At 37.1% G+C, this 20,362-nt stretch overlaps 1 protein-coding gene across 6 annotated transcripts in view; it reads right to left on the reverse strand.

Moving 5' to 3' along the window:
* Nucleotides 1-20,362, reverse strand: part of MARK1 (microtubule affinity regulating kinase 1) — a 138,889-nt gene that overhangs the window by 5,184 nt on the left and 113,343 nt on the right. For 4 of the 6 annotated variants that reach the window (XM_072647798.1, XM_072647794.1, XM_072647799.1 and 1 more), the window contains 3 exons: nt 11,030-11,130; nt 6,702-6,863; nt 5,626-5,880 (listed from right to left, as the gene is read on the reverse strand). In XM_072647798.1, the coding sequence (XP_072503899.1) occupies nt 5,626-5,880; nt 6,702-6,863; nt 11,030-11,130 (518 nt within the window). The remainder of the gene's footprint in view (nt 1-5,625; nt 5,881-6,701; nt 6,864-11,029; nt 11,131-20,362) is intronic. The other 2 variants (XM_072647797.1, XM_072647795.1) reach the window with 1 other exon arrangement.

Below are 20,362 nucleotides of genomic sequence, written 5' to 3' on the forward strand. Positions count from 1 at the left end.
TGTGTATGTGTGTGTGTGTATATATATACTCATATATATACACACACACACACACACACATATAGCTTAACATACCACATTAATATCATTCTTTTAAAAGTAATAAAAAGTTTAGTAGAATTTCACTCAAAATATAGTACACACATTAAATAATTTGATCTGGTAGAAATACATAGCAAGTGGGCAATGAATAAACACATAAAAAGTTAGATTCATTCTGCTATAACAGAACCTTTAAACCTATAAGAGGTGTGTGTGCATGCACACATGTATATGAACATGTGCGCCTATGTATTTAAGAGATCATACTTATTTGCTCAATATCTAATTAGGTTTTACCTAATCGAGGATAAGTTGATTTACCAAACATAAAAGAGTACAATCATGGGAAGGAAGAACTGAATTTTTGTGAATAATTCCAGTTTTGTACAATAATCATTGTTGTGGAAGCTTAGAGGCAGTAGAGCATCTTTCAAACCTTACTCTCTCATCCACAGCAGCATACGTAAAGCAGAGTTTCCCATGTCTGTTGCTGCTAGGTATAAGAGCTGGAAGGTATACTATCAAGTAGCTGCTTTGAGTAATCATGCTATGTAGAAAAGGGGCTAAGGAGACACTTGGCTCACTAGTGACACTGGGAATTGGGGGAAAAGAGCTCAGCTGTCAGGACATTGAGCTGAGTCCATTTTAAGGGCTTTTATGTTGTTTGCTAATGCTGACACAGATGACTTATCAGTTTATCTAATCATAGTGCACTGTTACTCAATCAAAATACTAGAAAAATTTACCAGCTATCATGATGTCAACTACCATATGATAATTAGAGAAATCAATTTGTTGAACCTTTTTGAAAGATTTCTAGAGAAAACCATTCCATAACTGCCTTACACACAAGCACACCTTTAACCTGTAGTTTAAAACCATTTTTCTTTGTACTGTTATGATGCTCCACAAGCTGGTACATACTTTAAAAAATCATGTATTTGAAGAAAGCTGTTAAGTTGTCTTTTTACTTTGTCTTCCCAGTCTTAATTATTCGAACTTCTTTAACTTTTCCTCAGAAATCTGTTTTTTCACTTAGTGGTACTTTGTACTTTAATTTTATTGGTTCTCCAAGATTGTAAGAAGTTCCTAAGTTTTCTAATGGTACTAAATATTGGCCCTGGCAACTGAATATGCCTATTTCTGTTGCTAGTCACACATAAGTTATTGTGTGTATTAATTTCTTCAGATCTGAGAGATAACAAAGAAAGGAAGTCTACAGGAACAAGAAAGATAGGGAGAGTCAAACAAGGATGTAAGAAGGACTGAAAATCTAAGAATAAAACTGAACACATAGAATTATCGGGCTGGAATACATGCATATTGCACACTGCGAGTTTGATCCATATGAAGGCCGCTAATTAGTATGCCACGTGAACATTCTTAAATACTACAAATGAGAAAGATCAAATAACTGTGCCCTATTCTTTTACTTACTCAGGATTATCAGAGGCCCTATTCCTACACTAAACCCAATGCTTCAGCATCACCTCCACCACCGTAGAACTTAGTTGTAACTCTAAAGTCCCAAAATGCTACACAAGGGAATATGTCTCCATAAGGACACACAGAAGATAAGATGCCCAGAATGTAGCAGAGGCTCCTAAATGAGATCCATAATAATGTAAATAATTCAACCTAACCTTACAGGAAAAAAATGAGTGAATGACGAATCCCTCTTTAGACTATAATACGCAGTCGGGTGGAAAAGCTGTAGAACGAATTCACCAGGACATATATGTTAGAAAGCTGCAGTAGGCGGGCAACAAACTGAGCCAAAAACAGAACAAGAGGAAGTCAGATGCATTCGGGAAATTGTAGAGTACTTTCAATGATAGTAAGTTTCTCCAGTAAGCAACACTCACCCAATCTTTTAAATACAAATATTCTTTTGGTGATTTTGTATTGATGTGAATCATGGAATATCACAATTTTCAAGGAATAAAAACTGCAAGTCAGCCAAAGGTAGGCAACGGAGAGACACTTGGTAGACATAAATAGACTAAATTAAAATGCGAATGATAAAATGCATGAGAAAAGTAGTTAACAAGACACAAAATGGATATATACGACCAGAAAGAGAGATGAGTCAGTCATTTAATGACAGTGAGCAATGAATAATAGGTAACCTGAATCCTCTCTGGGTAACCCAAGTAATGCTAAGATCAGGAATAAGGCCCTCTACATGTTGGATGGATTTCCTATTGGGAGAGGAAGGGAGGGAGCCAGGAATGAATAAGTGTTGTATGAGATGAAAAGGTAGGAATGGGTTTCAATCTGCATCTGTTGAAGAAGTACCAGATCAATCAATCACTGATGCACTAAAGTAGTGAAGGACACAGAAGATATTGTGGTAGTTCTAGGTACAAAGAAAAATAAATACAATATAATATAAGGAAGGAGAAAACACTAGCTTGGGGGACCAAGAAAGACTTCTTACGGAAGGTGGAATTTAAGTTGAACCTAAGCTAAGGAGCAAAAGGAAAAGAGTAAGGGCACATAAGATGGGCTTTGTAGAGGTGAGAGAGGGAATGACAAGCTGGGAAAGGAGTAGGTGGGCCAGCCTGACTGGAACAAAAAATGAATAAAGGGAAGTGATATAAAATAAGTCTGGAGAAGTAAATTGGAATCATATTAGAAAGGGCTTTATATACCAAGCTGATGAGTTTGCATTTTATCCTATGATATAATAAAGAACTATTGAAGATGCTGATTAGACTTGAGCCTTAGGAATATTATTTTGGCAAGTGGGAAGAGTAAAAATTAGAAGGCAAGAGATCAAAAGTAAGGAATCCAATTAGAAGACTACTGAAATAGTCTAGGAGAGAGCTGAGGAAGGCCTGAGGCTAGGGGAGTGGCTGTACACCTGTAGACAAATTCATGGACACAAGAAATGCCATGGAGGCAGGTTGACAAGATGTGACAGCTATCATATAGAGGTTCATGTCCTTATATTGTTTTCTTTGCAGGCTTCATCGTGACTTCAGTGAATTACACCAATTCCATGCCAGCTGGGTAGTTAAAAATCTATCTTCTAATGTGAAGTATGTATGAAAGTTTGGGAACCACATAAGTGCTTCTAATTTACCATGTTAAAGAAATGAAAATGACTCTTTACAGAAGACTGAATGAATAGTAGCCTTCCTCCTACCCTTCACAAAACCCGGAAGAATAATACCTACTAAAGTTCTTTTAAAAGGAAAATATTTAGTTTTAACACTTAAATACATTTTAGTAAGCAATAACTTGAGAAAACAGAATTTTAAGTCTATAAGGAGTCCAATAGTCCAAGAAGATCATGCGATATGCTCAAAGTCGTAAAAGTAAATAGTGGCAGAGACGCTCAAGTCTTCAGACTCGTAGCCCAACGCTCCTCTGATTACCTTATGCTGCCTGTGACAAAGTCCTTGTTATATAACAAAAATATAAGAAGAAAAATGTGTTGTACAGTGCTTAATGTACAATCAGGAATCAAGTTTTTTGTTTATTTTTATTATCTGTTCCATAGTTTAAAAATCGGCCTTCTTATTCAGACTTGCGTTTTCTCCCTTGAAAACTTCTTTGCATGTAATTTGTATTTAACATTCCATGCAAGCGTTGCTTCCTCACAACAGAATGTAAGCTCCTTAAGAGGGGCTGTCTTTTTGTGTTTGTATACTTTAACACAATGCCTGGCACATATTAGATACTTAATGAATGCTCAGAATAAGGAAATCTGGGCAGGAGAGGGAGAGAAAAAAGGGGGGAGAGAGGAAAGAGAGAGACAGAGACAGAAAAGAGAGAGAGAGAGAGAGAGAGAGAGAGAGAGAGAGAGAGAGAGAGAGAGAGAGAGAGAGAGAGAGAGAGAGAGAGAGAGGAAAAAAAGAGGGTGGGAAAAGAGGAAGGGGGAGGGAGAGAGATAATTCTTTCCCTTCAAAGAGACCTTATTTTGGGGGTGAAACCAAAATTTATGTATATGGATGCTTACAGTCATACCTATATGGTTCTATAAGCATTTTCATTCTCACTCCACATATTGAATGTGGTCTACTGAATACTTGGACATCACATTTTGATTTCTTTACCCATTCATTAGACCCAGCCCTGGGGAATAATGGGAAAGGATGAAGAATGTCTCCCTGGCATATTTGGTTCTCAATCCTTTTACATAGCACTGGATATGACCACAGAATTTTAAAAGTTCAGAGCTAGAAGGGATACTGGAGATCACCCAGGTAGATTTTCTCATTTTATAGATCAGCAACCTGGTATAAAAAAGGCCACAGATTAATACTGATAAAGAATATAAAAATCTCTAAAATCAGATCAAGGCTAAGGAATGTACTAATTCTTTCCCACCCTGCCTTCCTTCATACATTCCTTCAACTGATCTTTCCTGACTTCTTATGCCATTCATTCAAAGATGCTCTGGATGTGTATGCATGTCTAACTATGTGTCAGGGTGTGTCAAAGGAGGCAAGGAAGTGGTAGAGAAGGGCCAAAGAGAGCCCGATTTAAGCGACCACTTAGCCCTCTTTAACCTCTTATGACTATGCCCATGATTATTTTTGAAAAGCATGATTCCAAATTTAAGTAGGACCCTAAGGTAAATGGAATGATTCTGAATATGCCTATCATTAAGGATATAAGGAAATTAATTATGTGAGGTGGAGAGTGTGAGGGGAAAGGCATCAGTTTCAACTTTCCTAAATGAATTTAAAAGGATAAAGGAATATTATAATCATCCCCGCAAAGCCCTTCTAAAACATACAGTGGCAAGCTAAATTAAATTAATTAAAATTTAATGTTGATATTATAGGTAGCACATTAATTCTGGATAGAAAAACCTTATGAGTCAGTGGTTGTATTCTGTGGTGCTATGGGTATATTTATAGTTATGTTGGGGTCCCTTTTATAATTAAAATGTTAAGTATAGTTTTTTTCATTTTATAGGAAACAACATAATTTTTACTATTTTAAATGGATTGCAGAGGTTTTTAGTCAATATACCTACTTTTATGATGCATTTTTATTGTACCTATAATTCATCTGATTCCTATTACAGAATTTTCATACACAGAAAAAAATGATAGAAGAGAAAGCACACAATTATTTGTGAAGAACATAAGAATAGCATAATTTTAACAACATAATAAAAACAGATCTAAAAATTATCTTGAATAATAATCATCAAAGTGGACCATGGAAGTTTAAAGGAAACTAAAGATAGAAATGAAATACTTTGTTTTTTCTAATTTATGCTGAATGTACACATTTTCAATATTATTTGGTGACAGTACTAGCTATTAAAACACAGGTAAGAAGTACACATTTATCCTATATTTCTATTAAGACATTTTCTTTATTCTACCTTTTTTGTAGTTTAAGTTTTTTTGCCTTCAACTAGCTTGATTTCATTTCTAATTAATGGCTTTCTTTTACGCTGAGAATTTTATTTTAAAACTTCTACAAAACACTGTGGCATCACAAAAATACTCTGAAAACTTGCTATGCTATACATGTTGTGCTGACAAAAGCTAACTTGTGTTTTATTCCCCATACGAAATCTACAAAACATAACAATAACAGCATATTGGTACTGACCTGCGAACAAACTTGGAAGTTATTTTGCTTATTATACCAGTTGATGTCCCCCTTCTGGCATGTGAAAATGTACCAGTTTCATGTGATGGTGAAGCAGGTGGTCCATTATATGTAGCATTACGTCGTTCTCGGAGCTGTTCACCATGAAAAGTGCTTCGACTTGAACTCCCACGAGGAAAACGAGTTCGGTCTGGTGTAGTAGCACTAATACTATGAGCAGATGGGGAAGCAGCAGGAACTCTCTGAGTTGTACTGCTGGGAAATATGAAGATGTTATTCAGGTTGACACAGAAAAATCAATCACTCAGGAGTCATACTTGAAGCTAGAAGGGAAATTTGCAGAACTTCCCTTTGGCATTACTTTACTTTTCTCACTATAAATGTGAACTATGGATTGTCTTTATATAGTCAGAGGTGATCTCATTTTTAGGAATAATCCTAAAAATGATATATCTTTTGAATGCTTGTCATTAGATTATTAAAAATCCTAAATCATTTAAATATTAAGAAAATGTGAAAGCTCAGAATGTTTAACTACAGTACTCTTTAATTTGTGAAATAAATAAAAGGCACAGACCTTTCAGCACCAAGAGTGCTAAATTCATGATAGCACCCATATATCAGATTATTCTAATTAAAGCTTTGCAGAGCTAAAAATCAAACAACCCTCCCCCCAAACTCCTAAATATATAGTTGTATTCTCTAAATACAACTACTCATGATAAATTTAGGCTGTGATGAATAAATATCAAATGGCTATGTGTTAACTAATCTAATAGCAAATGATTAAAATGCTCACAGGAAGAGAGACAACATTCTTTAAACAAACTGGGTATAGAACAATCCTAGCATCACAGAGCCATAGTTTTAGAACTAGAAGGCACCTGAGAGAGTGTGGAGCACAATTTTCCCTTCCTCTTCTTTTTGTAGAATAAAGACCTGAGGAGTAGGAAGATTAACAGCCTTGTCTAAACATTAAGTGGCATAACACAAGTGACGACCCAGACTCCTTCTCCCTGAGATACGGCATGGTACACTTCATAGAAAAAGCAAACGGGAGACACACAGTACGTTACCCTGGTCGATAGTCAGTGCCATCTTTGATGGTTGGCAATGTGACTTTTATAGGGTGGCCAGAGGCAGACATAGACTTCTGGTGGCGAGGCCGTGTAGATGGTGCAGCAGAAGTGATGGCTGAGCCCGCAGAAGATGTGCTACTCACAGACATTTCTGTCAGACTTTGAGCATAAGTCATCAGGAAAGCCATGGGAATAGAAAAAGAAAAAAAAACTGAAATTTGCCTTGACTAAAGAATAAGATTTCTACAGATAAACCAAACTGAATAAAAATACTTTAGAGACATTAACAATTACTTATGATTAATACAACATAATTAATGCTGTTCCAGATGAAAGTATGTTGCATAATTTTTATCACCAGTTTCCATGGAAAAGTGCTTGAGTAGATTATATGAAATTATTTTTGCTGCTTTTCAATGGATTAAAAAATAAAGGATGAAGTAATGGATCAAAGGCTGTTTTTTTCTTCCTAAGACTCAAAGTTTAAGATATCTTGTCATTGTGGTCACTAATAATAGAATGAGGAGCACCACGCTGGCAAAAAATATAGTCTCTAGCAATAAACATCAATACACCTTCACTAATTATCAATTAAATGACAGACTATTATAGTGGAAGGGATTTTCAGAGATCAAGTCCTTGCTTTCCCAATTCTCATGTTATACAGACGTGAAAACTGCGGCCTAGACAGGTAGAAGAAATGGCCTGGCTGACATCCTATAACTGGGAACTATAACTGGTATGACTCCTAATTATTATATGAACTTACAAATAAGAGTTTGACAACTAAGGACTAGCTAAAGTACAGGGAATTTACTGACACTAAAGACCAGCCTCCAGAGTTTCCAGAGAGAGTACAGGCAAAACAATCTGGTGAATCCACTGCTGGATTTGGAGTCAGGAAGTTTTGGTTGTGACTCTCACCTCAGACAATCACAGTTACTAATCATGTAACTGGGGCAAATCAACAAACCTCAGGCTTGGGCTTCTCATATGTAAAATGGGGATAACAATATCATCTACTTTGCAGGGCAGTTTTGAGGACCAAATGAGATAATGTAAGTAAAGAGTTTTTGAACCTTACAGCTCATGGCATGTCAGCTATTACTATTAAAACTAAGGGAGGTAAAACTCCTCCACCGCCTTATTCTTTATACTTAGTTTGTAAAGTGGTCAAGTTAATTCTATCAGATCACTTCAATAACCATTCACTATGTACAGAAAGTACATTTTCCTGGCCTCAGTGTCTTTAATGTTAAGAACTTTGACTTGGTATTGATATCTCCTTGACAAAGTGTGAAATTCTTTCCCCAAGGTAAATTCTTTGATAAGTTAGAACTTCCTTCCCTTGTGCTGGACAATCAACACTTTAAAGTAAGAATGACTGATTTACTGTCAGATCATGCACTTGGGACATACCCTTGGATTTGGCCTTTAAAAGTGAGAACAGAGACATAAGAAACAGAGAAACGCTAATAGGTCAGATGAAAAAGCCAGTTGGACCTATGTGGATTAGGATATCTGGAGGGAAGCCTGCAAAACCACCTAGATAATGTCTGGCACACAGTAAGGCTTAATAAATGTTTTATTTAATCCAATCTAACGTACTTTATGGCACTACCCCAAGTCTGTAATACAGATCAATGAATCCATGAGTTAATGAGTCCTCTAGCAACCTTTCCTTTAGTTTGCCCCACTTTTCGGACTCCTACCCTGTAGAACTTGTCCTTCAAACTTATAGCTGTACCCTTAAGTATCTCCATGAGGGCAAATGAAAAGTTTCAAGTTCATGCCATATGAAGAAGAGATGTAGGAACTGAGGGATATTTATCTTGGAGAAGACCTGCAGGGTCATAATAGCAGTCTTTAAATATCTGAAGGGCTATCACATGGAGGAAGAACATTTGCCACAGTACCTGGAATACAGGAGGTGCTTAATAAAGATTTAATGACTGACTGTTCTGCTTGGCCTCAGATAGAACTAGTAGTAATGGTTGGAAGATACAAAGAGGAAAATTAGGCTTGATATAAGATAAATATTCCTAACAACTAGGGCTATTCAAAACTGGAATGGGTTATATCACAAGGTGGAGTATTCTCTCTCATTGATGGCCTTCAAGCAGAGGCCAGATGACACTTGCCAGGTACACTGTTGAAATGGTTTTTTGCCAGTAGACGTCAGACCAGATAACTGTTGAAGTCCTTCCAAATTCGAATCAATCAGTCATTTTTAATGTGGTATCAATGAAGCAATCTAGGACAGTATCAAGACTTCACAATTTATCACAGGAGTTAAGCTCATTAAGAGAATTTTAAAGAGACATCATCAACACTAATGTCAAGCCATTATCAATAGGGAAGAAGGGAGAATGGGTTTTTTTTAATCCTTACTGTATAGAAAAATCTCATAGAGGACCAAAGTCCTTCCCCATGGGGGCAAGGCAGAATGAGGATTATGCTGAAATATATCCAGTACTTATGTGTGGCCTTCACTATAAAGTCCTCTGATGTTTCATTACAGATTCCCTGGGTCATCTCTGAATACAAGTGGGAAAGCCTGAATACTTTCCAGTGGCCCAGTGATAGACTGATCACCATGTTAACTTCTGGGTGATGAACTTCTTGATCATAGTAGCTCCAGGAAGCCATCTATGAAACTGCAGAAGGGTGCAAAGCACTGTGCTTCAGTATTGTGTCAGGCTGGTGTGGATGGAGGGGGAGGTCAGACAAAGGGGAATAAACAGATACGCAGGACGCTCTTCTAGTTTTCAAGGAGTTCATAATGTATTTTATCTCTAGTTAATAGGAAAAGAAGTAGAAATATGGAAAATGAAATGTCATTGAGTCCATGGTAGAAGAGTAAATAGAATTTCATTAGATTTGGCCTAATAAGTGTTCATAGAATTTTGTAATTTCACAGCTGGGGAGGGACCTTAGGGATCCCTTAGTCTGATCCCATTTTACAGACTGGGAAACTGAAACACTAAAACTCAGAAAGCTGAAATAAAGTTGCCAAGTGGTGACAGGCGTTGATACGGGTCTTCTGATTCTGACTGCAATGCTCTTCTAGTATAAAAAACTGTTTTTTATAACTTATGTGACCCCTCCCAAAAAGCACAAAACAAGCAAAACCCACTCCAGTAGTTGGATTTTAAAATTACCTTTAACTATACCTAATTATTTAAAACAACCAAAGAGCAGTTGGATTTTAAAATTACTGCTAATTATACCTAATTACTAAAAAATAATTACTATTTTACTAATGCTGGGGACAAGAATTAGCAGTTGAAATACTGATTTTATGCCAACTTCCATGTAAATTAAAAGTAAAACCCTTAGCATTGGTTCTCATTAAAAACTTAAAAGTTCTTTCATTCTCATTCAACAAGGAAAATAAAGAAAGACAACATTATTCAAATTATGGTCTTTCTATAAAGTCGTGATTTGAGACATAACAGAGAAATAGTTATTTAACATTTTATTCACAAAGTTGGCATTTGAAATAAGCAATAAAAAGCAGCACAGATTTAGGGCCTAACAGCTATTTACTATGTTTTGTCTTGATTTTCTATTATTTATAAAAAATTTTTTTCTTTTTTTTTTTTTTTAAGAAAAGGAAATATGGTCTCTAAGCTTCCCATAAAGATTTTGTTCTTTCTAACATGGAAACAGCGTTGTATTGGGAAAAATGGATAAGAAATTGATTTAATATTTTACTTTTTCTCTCTTCTAACAATCATATAATTCAAGCTTAGAAAGGAATGACTGTAAACAAATTCTGGGAAGGGAAAGGAGAAAGGGAGAGAAAAGTGGGATTGAAGAGGGAATGAGAAAGGAGAACAAGTACAAGCAAGAACAAAAAGAAGAGTTGGACTAGAAAATAATGGAACAAGAGAAAAAAAGAGTACAGGAGGGAAGTGATCACTGTAGAAGTAAGGAAAATCTAAAGAAATAGTCAGAGGTGCTGCATAGTTGGGAGAGGGGGAGATATCCTAAATGTGACCGTGTGACTTTGGACAAGAACTGTCATTTCTCTAGGACTCAGGTTCCTAAATTTTAAAAGAGAGGGTTGGATTAGATTCTCTCAAAGAACTGACTCTTATACCACAAATCTATCACATCAAGCTTCCTTCCCTATCAAAGACTCCGGGCAACTAATTTAAGCTAATCCTCAGTCTCCATTTGTCCTACAGTCCACCCACTATTTATTTCTTCTAATTCTTGCGCCATGTTACAGAATGCTACTCACAGACTTCTAGGAACAGAACTGATCTGGTTCCATATCAAATTTGCTATGTTACACTACAACTCAAATTACTTCTCACCTGCTGTCTTTCCCATTCTGTATTGCAGAATAGCGATCTGTAGTCCTTTCACAAACATATGTGTTCCTTCTTGTCATACCACTTCCAGGAAAAACATTGTTCTATAAGAAAGAAAGATTTAAATTTTCAATTTCAAATACATTTTGGGAAACTCAGATAATATATTAACTGTAAATTATATTGAAAAAGGTAAAGTACACCTTTAATGAACCAGAACTCTCAATTAATCTGGCTTGCTTGATTTATCTTTCCTTTAGTTTTTAGGAGTAAAAAAGCAATCGATAAAAGAATACATTCATATTAGGGCTCAGGTCAAAAAAGCAAATTCTAGAGTTTACCTTGGTGTCACTTAAATTTATTCCAGTCTCCTTCAGGGGTTAGCAATCTTTCAGAGTAGGGGTAAATGGGTGTGCTGTGCCAATAATTCTCCCTGACCACATGGCTATTACCTATCAGTCACTACTTTCTCTAAAAGTCTTTGTGGGTGAATAGAGTTGTTAGGTAAGTCAGTTTCCTAGGGAGGTGGCTCCTATGAGGACATGCTTCACAAAGCTCATCAACTTCTGATGAGAGATATCTTGATCCTAAGCCTCATCTTCATGGCAGAGACATAAATCAATCCCAGACAGGTGGACGTTCTGGGGTGAAAACAGAAAGAGGGGGGTGACTAGTGGAGCAGGCATCTTTCTACCATGTGTACACCCACACAGGTTTCTTTGTACAATTCCCAGTCCTAGATGTCACACTACCCCAAATCTTCTCATAAGCCATCTTTAGTACATGGATCTTGGTCTGCTAATCCCCATCCTATTCCTAACTACTGAGTATAATATAATGAAAAGGAGTTTTCATAATCATGACCTCATGGCACTTGAAAATCCTCAGTAACTAAAGGAGGATTTTAAATATGCTTACTATAGCATACTTATAAAGACCAGAAAGAGTGCTAATGTATTTTAAAAATACGTTTTTTTAAACAAGAGATTTTCTACTTAATCTACAGTTAATTAAAAAATTAATCTAATGAAAACATTTAATTCTTTTCAGATTAAGTATGGTTTTACTGCACTTTAGAATAATATAGTCAACTTAAACCAATAAGAACTACAAAAATTTATGTTTCTGTCGCATTGTTCATTCAAACTATTTAGTGACTACGATCAATCAAGACATAAAAAAATACACAAGGGCAATAGAAACAAAATTCAGTGCGTCTTAATAACAACAGGACGCTCACCTGAAAGGAATAGCTTCTGGGACTAACTACATCACAAGTGTAAAAAGTAAACTGAATGGAAAATAGTTGAAAATAAGCTAAATTTGCAAAGAGCATTTTTCACACTGAATTTAGATGTATGCGACCCATAGTAAACAAGGGCTAAAAATGACATCATGGAGAGATCCATTATTTTCATCTAAGTGAGGGAACTAAAGAAATCTGCCTGAACTTGTCTGGTATAAGTGGAAGAAGGAAATGATGAAATGGGCTGGGAGCTGGAAGCCTCTTGTGACCTCCTATATCTGCCCTAACAAGGAGATAAATCCAAGCAACAGTTTTCCATGTAACAACTCGGAAAAAGCTTAAGATTTTGTTGCTCATAAGGTGATAAGCCCTGAGCACAGCTGCTCCCTTGGAGTCTGGAGCTGTGTAATAAAAACTCAGGATTTGCCAGTAAATCTTTTCTTTTTAAAACCTTGTTTTCCTAATATTTAATTAGAAAAAAATCTGTCACAACTTCAGAACCTTCTACTGGTATGATGAAACACTTTCCCAGTGAGTGAAACTGTTTCTGTTTTAAATATTATTTAAATTTAATTTTTTTTTAAAAGACTCAATTTATGAAGAAGTTCTCAAGGTGATTTTTTTGAGAAAGAAACAGTTTCAATTTTGGAGTGTAGAAATACTGTATACAATGTAGGTGAAAGGAATATTAAAGTACAAGATCAATCAGAAGGCTGAGAAAGTGACATTACAGGGCTGCTGTGAGCAACTTTAAAGTGCTATATACATTTTAAAGAAACACTAAACAATTTAAATTTCTAAATGCCATCACCCGCCAAAAATATATCAAACTAGTTAACCTAACTTCTCTCTATTACTTATGAAAGGGGCAATTTTAAACTCATAAAATCTTTCAATACAATGTTCACATCCTTTTTAGACGCAGCTAGGTGGTGCAGTGGATAGAGCACCAGTGCAGGAGTCAGGAGGACCCGAGTTCAACTTTCACCTCAGACACTTGACACTCACTAGCTGTGTGACCTTGGGCAAGTCACTTAACTCCAATTGCCTCATCCTGGGTCATGTCTAGTCATCCTGATGAACATCTGGTCACTGGATTCAGATGGCTCTGGAGGAGAAGTGAGGCTGGTGACCTGCACAGCCCTCCCTCACTCAAAACAAAGTCAAGTGCAAGTCATGTCCTTATTTCTCTGATGGCATGGTCTTCTTCGGCAATGAAGGATGAACACATAGACATAGTGTAATGCCAATAAGCATAGAGATCTGTATATTTATTTGAATTTTTTTCAATTAAACCTGTCATAGGGAATAGGAGCTAAGAGTGGGTTGTCTGATTTTCTATTATCCTATCAATTTTTTTCATAGATAAAACAGTTGAGAGCAATTGAACACATTTGTTCCAATGCTCAAATCTGGATAACATTACAGACCTTTTGATATGAGTTTTATTAATGTTCTGTATAGAAAATTCCTTGCAAAACAAAAAAGGCATTAAATGTATTAGGAGCTAAGACTATCCTGGAAAGGTTAAAAATTTACTTTATGTGCTCCACACTTTTTATTTTTACATTTATCATTTTATTTAAGCCTGATTAACAGGAAATGGTCTTATTAGTAGTATCAGCAGTAGTTCTTAACATGGGGTCCATGAACTTCCTCTGAAAAATACTTGGATAACAAGCATATTTCAATATTAGCTGGTTTCCTTTGTAATTTTATATATTTTACTTTATGAACTTGAAAACATAATTCTGAGAAAGGGTCTATAATAGGGGTGGGGAATTTGCAGCCTCAAGACCACATGCGGCCCTGTAGATCCTCAAGTGTAGCCCTTTGACTGAAACCAAACTTAACAGAAAAAATCCCCTTAATAAAAGAAGTTATTCTGTAAAACTTGGACTCAGTCAAAAAGTCACACCCAAGGACCTAGAAGGTTACATGTGGCCTTGAGGCTGCCGGTTCCCTACCCCTGACCTATAGACTTCACCAGGTGGCCAAAGGGGTCTACAACATAAAAAAAAAAATTTAGAAACCCTTAGTAAATAGTCTTCATATTCTGGAGTTTTGAAAACATACCACAGAAATATAAAAAATTATTATTAGAAAAGATCTCTCCTCTCAGGCATGATGCTAGACATCTTCCTGTTCATCTTTTAAATACTGTTAAACAAATGTGATTTAATTAAAAATTGGCATTTTAGTACCACTGCTTTAAGATTTGTGAAGGGCTTTACAATCATGATCACATTTAAACCTCACAACTATGTGTAATCAATACTATAGGTCTATCACTCCCATTTTGTAGATGAGGAAACTTAGGCTCAGATAAATTAACTGACCTCCCTATGGTTACACAGCTAGCAAATACGAGAGCTGGGATTTGGATCCAAGTCTTCATGAGCCCAAAGTCAGCACCTACGTTCCCACTGCTTCAGCTTAACACTTTACTTCATCTCCAAAACACTGACTAGGTACCAGTTACATGTTTCGCTCAGAGGAAAAGACAAAAACGTGATACAGATGAACCTGGTACATCTTTTCCAAAGTTACCAACAATGTATTAACTGCTGAGTCCTGTGTTCTCTTCTTAGTCCTCCTTCTTCCCCTTGTATTTTCATGACACTTCCTTCTCCTAGTTCTCCTATATTGCTAGATTTATGTCCTGTCACCTGATCATAGGTGTACCACAAGGTTCTCTTCTCTCTCCACAATCTTATCACTACTCTTGGGCCTCAATGCTCATCTTTATGCAGGACGATTCCTGCATCTCTATCCAGTCCTGGCTGCTTCCTTAAACTCCGATCCTTTATCACCAACTGCCTATTAGAAAACACCAGCTGAACGTCCCATAGGAATCTAACTCAAACATGTCCAAAATGAAATTTATTATCTTCCGTACCTAAATCCATCTTTCCTTTAAACTTAACACTATTTCTGTTGAATACACCATCATCTTTCCATTTATTCAGATTTCTACCCTTGGAGTTATCCCTGACTCTTCCTTCTATACCCCAAAAAGCCAGCTGATAACACCAATCATGTTTCATATTTGTCCTCTTTCTCTCTCCTCACACAGCTATCACTCTAGCTCAGATATTCATCCTCTCTTACATGGACTATTACAATAAGACTCCGAAATGGACTGCCAGCTTCCAATCTTTGCCTCCAATGCAATCTCCACAGACTGCCAAAATAATCTAAAACATGAATTGGACCATGTACAATGCCATGTTCAAGAACTTTCTACAGCTTCCTATTGCTTCTAGCATAAAACTTTCACATTAAAGTATCTCATCTATATTCTCTACACCTCTGATTGAACCTTGTAACTGGAGGACAAAGCCATGGGCTCCAGGGCTTCTATGTAAGGTCTTCTCTTCATTTCCTGCCAACTACACTATCCTTGGATTTCATCATGCCTTTGTTCCTCAAAGCAACTCAATGAGCAGAAAGTCTTACTAGCCTGCCTGATTAAATTAGCCTTCTGACTCACATTTCCTCAGTACTCTCTGCCCTTCTGACTGGACCCTCTGACCAGAGGACAGAACCATAGGTTCCAGGGTCTCCATTTAAGGTGGGGATCCAGCACAACCTTCTCCTTATTTCCCATAAGCTACACTGCTTTTGGACTTCTCTGGATTCTCTATTCTGCCCCCATACCAGGTGCATTCTCCCTCTCTACCATCCTTCCCTTACCCCACTTTTCACCTTCCTTTTGTGTGTCTTCCCCCATTAGTCTGTAAACATCTTGAAGGCAGGGACCATCTTGCTTTTCATTTGTATCCAGGACTTAGCACAGTGCCAGGCCCTTAATAAATATCTACTCATTCATTAACTCCTCAGCAGGGTGTTTAAAGCCCTTCACATTCTGGCTTCTACCTACTAGCCTTCCTTAGTTTACAGCACATCCTTCCCTTGCAAAGACCATATTCCAGCCAAAATGGTTTACTCCCAGCTGCCTAAACTCGGCATGTCTTTTCTAGCTTCTGCGCCTTGGTACTGGCTATTTCCAATGCCCTCTTCAACTCTTCTTAGAATCACTAACTTCCTTCACAGTGTAGTTCATAGGAAGGGTTGTCAGTGCTTTTTCTCCTTACTCCTCAAATCCTCATGCAGATACTTCCTTGCTTAGAGGATGTATCCAACTCTGCTCCCTCCCTCTTCCTTATTACAATGTAGGCTCCTTTAGGGGGAGGGACAGCTTTTCTTTTTGTCACTGCTAACATCCTTGTTGCCCACACAGCTGCTTTCCTGGACATGACTAGTTCCAGAAAATCTTCTCCTGCAAGATCACATCTACTCTGATGATACCTTCTGACTGGAGAGGGCTCCTCCCAGGGCCTCCATTTAAGGAGGGAGCCCAGGGCAGCTATTTCATCATTTCCCATTTCTGTTCCTCCTCACTCCACCCTCCCTCCCATGTCTTTTCATGTGTTATCTTTCTCCATTAGATTGTAAATTCTTCGAGAACAGTACTGCTTTTTGCTTTGTGTTGTTGTTTGGCATCCCCAGCACTTAGCAGAATGCCTGGCATACAGTTGGTGCCTAATACTGACTGAATGACTAAAGTCAACATCCAGACTAGCATCTGCATCTTGTAGGTCCTTAATAAATGATAGTTGGAATAAAATGGATTATCCTCATTTTATAGTTGAGGAAACTGAGGCAGACAGCATTTAAGTGACTTGTCCAGGGTCACACAGTATCCGAGGCTGGATTTGAACTCAGGTCTTCCTGATTCCAGGTCCAGGTCTACTGAATCACCAGCCACCTTCTCTTCCCTTCTGCATCTCCACACTGATAAAACACAGGCCTAGATTAAAAATAGTTTACAGATAGTAATAGCTGATAATTACATGGTATTTTAAGATTTATAAGATACTATAGTTTGTTTGTTTGTTTTTGTTTCATCCTCCAACATGGTTTAAGAACAGAGAGGAAAAAGAGATCAAGGATAGTCTGAATACTTCAGCATGGTACAGTGGATGAAGGATGGGATGGGATCTGTAATGGCTGAAGGGAGAGAGAAGGGTATTTCAGGAGATGGGGACAATGTAAAACACAGAAGTAGTGCTACACAAGGTCTGTTTATGGGACACTAATCAGGGTGAAAAGTGTAGGTCTGATATTAGTGAGCAGTTGGAAGTAAGTTGGATACACAGAGTCAGGCCCAATTCACTTCTAAGGTGCCATAAGTACAAGCAGGCAACGGCACTCTGGCTGATATTCAGGTGATGAATATGATACTTAATCTATTATCCCTCAAATATCTTTTAATTTGTTAAGCCCCACATCTAAAAAAAAAAGTAAGCTGCACAAAACAGATTCAGTTTCATATTCAACCCTTTTTTTGGTTCCGTTTTGTATAAGGAAATATTCATGTTTGTTGATATGTCTCAAGAAAAAAGTACTAAGCACCAGTAGTTATATAATAGGAACAATTTACAAGTCAGCTGGAAGACAAAATCAATTACATTCAACTATTCTTACGGTAGTTCTTCCATACCTGATGAGTTAAAAGCTGCTTTTTTCCCGTTACATAAAAAGTGGCATCCTGATACCCATTTTAATAGCTTCACAGTTTTCATATATATATATATATATATATATATATATATATATATATTGAAAATAATCTAGTTGTTATTTTGATATAAGTTAATCACAACTATGCTAAGGTAACTAATGCTAAGGTAATGCTATTTTCGTCAAATTCCTCAGTACCAAAGCTCAGTCAAATAAATATTACTATTCGTGGAAAAACCAGGACAATGAATTTTAACTGACTACTTATGTTCAAGCATTGCTATCAAAATTCCAACTTTTAATTCTTCCTCCAACTTTTACACTGCTACTTTTCATGATAGGCTGATGGCTGATGACTAATTCCATTACATATTAATGCTGTTAGCTGGTGGCACCTTACTGATGCTTAGCAACACTATTATTAATCTCTTGCTAATGACTTATCACTTCCCGTCTCTTTCACTCTTTTCGAACCTCTAACTTTTACTTTTATGCCAATGATTTATACAAAGTAAGCAATTAAACATTTACTAAATTGAATAACCTGAACACTGACTTTACTGAGAAGACTGTCATCATCCATTGTCAGTTCTTACAACATTTCTCTTCTCTCAATATACCATCATCCACTCTCTCTTTTTATGCTACTGTCTCCAAGGGAAAAGTATCTCTGACTTGACATGGTAAAGAGCCCAAATGGTCTCTTCATCCCATCTCATCCCACCTTCTCTGAAATCTTGCTCCATCAACCTTCCTCAATAAAGCCCTTTCCAAATGCATTTTAAAAATTCTTCCTACAAAAATGTAGTAACTGTTATCCTTTTTTAAAAAAATCTACTTTCCTTTCCAGATGGCTTTCAAGTCTCTCTCTCTAACAGTCTCAACCTCTTACCTGAGATCTACATCCTCAGTTCCAATTCTTTACTGGACAAGTCCTATTTTTCCCACCAACACCTCAAATTCAACATAGAAAAAAATTGTATAAGATATGCAAGTTGGATTAGGAGGCTTCTGAGCTCTCCTTCTAACTCAGAGATTCTGTGAACTTATCTGAAAAATTTCCTCTCCTTCTGGCTTCCCTATTCCTATTAACAGGATCTACCATTATCCTAGTGCTGTAAAGCTTGAAGTTAACTTTTTTACTCCAAAAAAAATTTTTTTTTAATATTCTTTTTGCTACTTCTATTTCTAACCATTCATTCATTCTTCAAGCCCTAAAAACCTTGTCTTTATTGCTCTACTGAAACTCCTCTCCAGAAGAGATTAATTCCCATCTAATTATCAAATCTAATAGCCTCACTCTCTTGGACCTTTCCAGAGCACAGCACTTGCTGACTGCTCCTTTCTTCTTGAAACCTCTTTCCTTGGGGTTCCATAACTGTAGTCTTGCTTCTCTTCAAAGCTCTCTCCTAAGGTACTAAGGATGCTCTTAATTGTCAAATCCAAATCCTCATCCTTCTTAACCTCTCTGTAGCCTCTGCCACTATTGACCACCCTCTTCTTGATACTGTCTTCTCTCTAGCTTTTCATGATACTACTCTCTCATGGTGCTCTTCCTACCAATAAAACCACACTTAAGTCTACTTCATTGGATCTTCATCCAGGTCATACCCATATGCCATGAGTGATCCTCAGGGCTCTTTCCTGGGTCCTCTCTCCTTCCTCTATACTACTTCACTTGGTAATTTCAACACAAATTCAATTATCTTCTCTATGCTCATGATTTTTACATCTAATCACCTAACCCTAACCTCTCCACTGACCTACAGATTCTAATCTCCAACTGTCTTTTAGGTACCTGAACTGGAAGGTCTAGCAGATATATTTAATTCAATATGTCCCAAATTAAACTCATAATTCTCCCCAAACCATCTTCCTCTCAAAATTTCCCTACTGCTATAGAGGACATCATCATCCATATCACCTACATTCACAACCTACGTTTTAACCTTAATGCCTCACTATTTTTTTAACCACCCCTTTCTCCTATCCAAACTGTTGCTAGGATCCATTGATTTCACCTTTCCAGTAACTCTTTCATATACTTCCCTTTCTCACTTCTGACACAGCCACCACACTGGTGCAGGTCCTCCCCGATTACTGCAATACCCTGCAGGTGGCTCTGCCTGCTTCAAGTCTCTCCTCATTCCAATCCATACTCCATTAAGCCACCAAAGTGATTTTCCTAAAGCACAGATCTGACCATGTCACTCTGCTCCCTGTCCCCACTTAAAAAACTCCTGTGGCTCCTTATCCCCTCCAGCATCAATTAGAATGCTGTTTGGCATTCAAGGCTCTTCTTAACCTCCCTTCTTCTCCCCCTTCTACATCTTCTTATACCAGACCCCCACAAACTCTTTCAGCCAGTGACACTGGCATTCTTGCTGTTCCCATCCCTGGAATGCTCTCCCTCCTCTTTGTCACGACTTCAGATGCTGATGAAAATTCCATCTTCTACACAAAATATTTCTCAATCCCTCTTAAATTTAAGACCTTCTTTTTGTTGTTCACTTCCTATTTATCCTGTATATAGCATGTTTGTACATATTTGTTTGCATGTTGTC

The sequence above is a fragment of the Notamacropus eugenii genome, chromosome 2 (assembly GCF_028372415.1).
Source record: "Notamacropus eugenii isolate mMacEug1 chromosome 2, mMacEug1.pri_v2, whole genome shotgun sequence".
Taxonomy (NCBI): Eukaryota; Metazoa; Chordata; class Mammalia; order Diprotodontia; family Macropodidae; genus Notamacropus; species Notamacropus eugenii.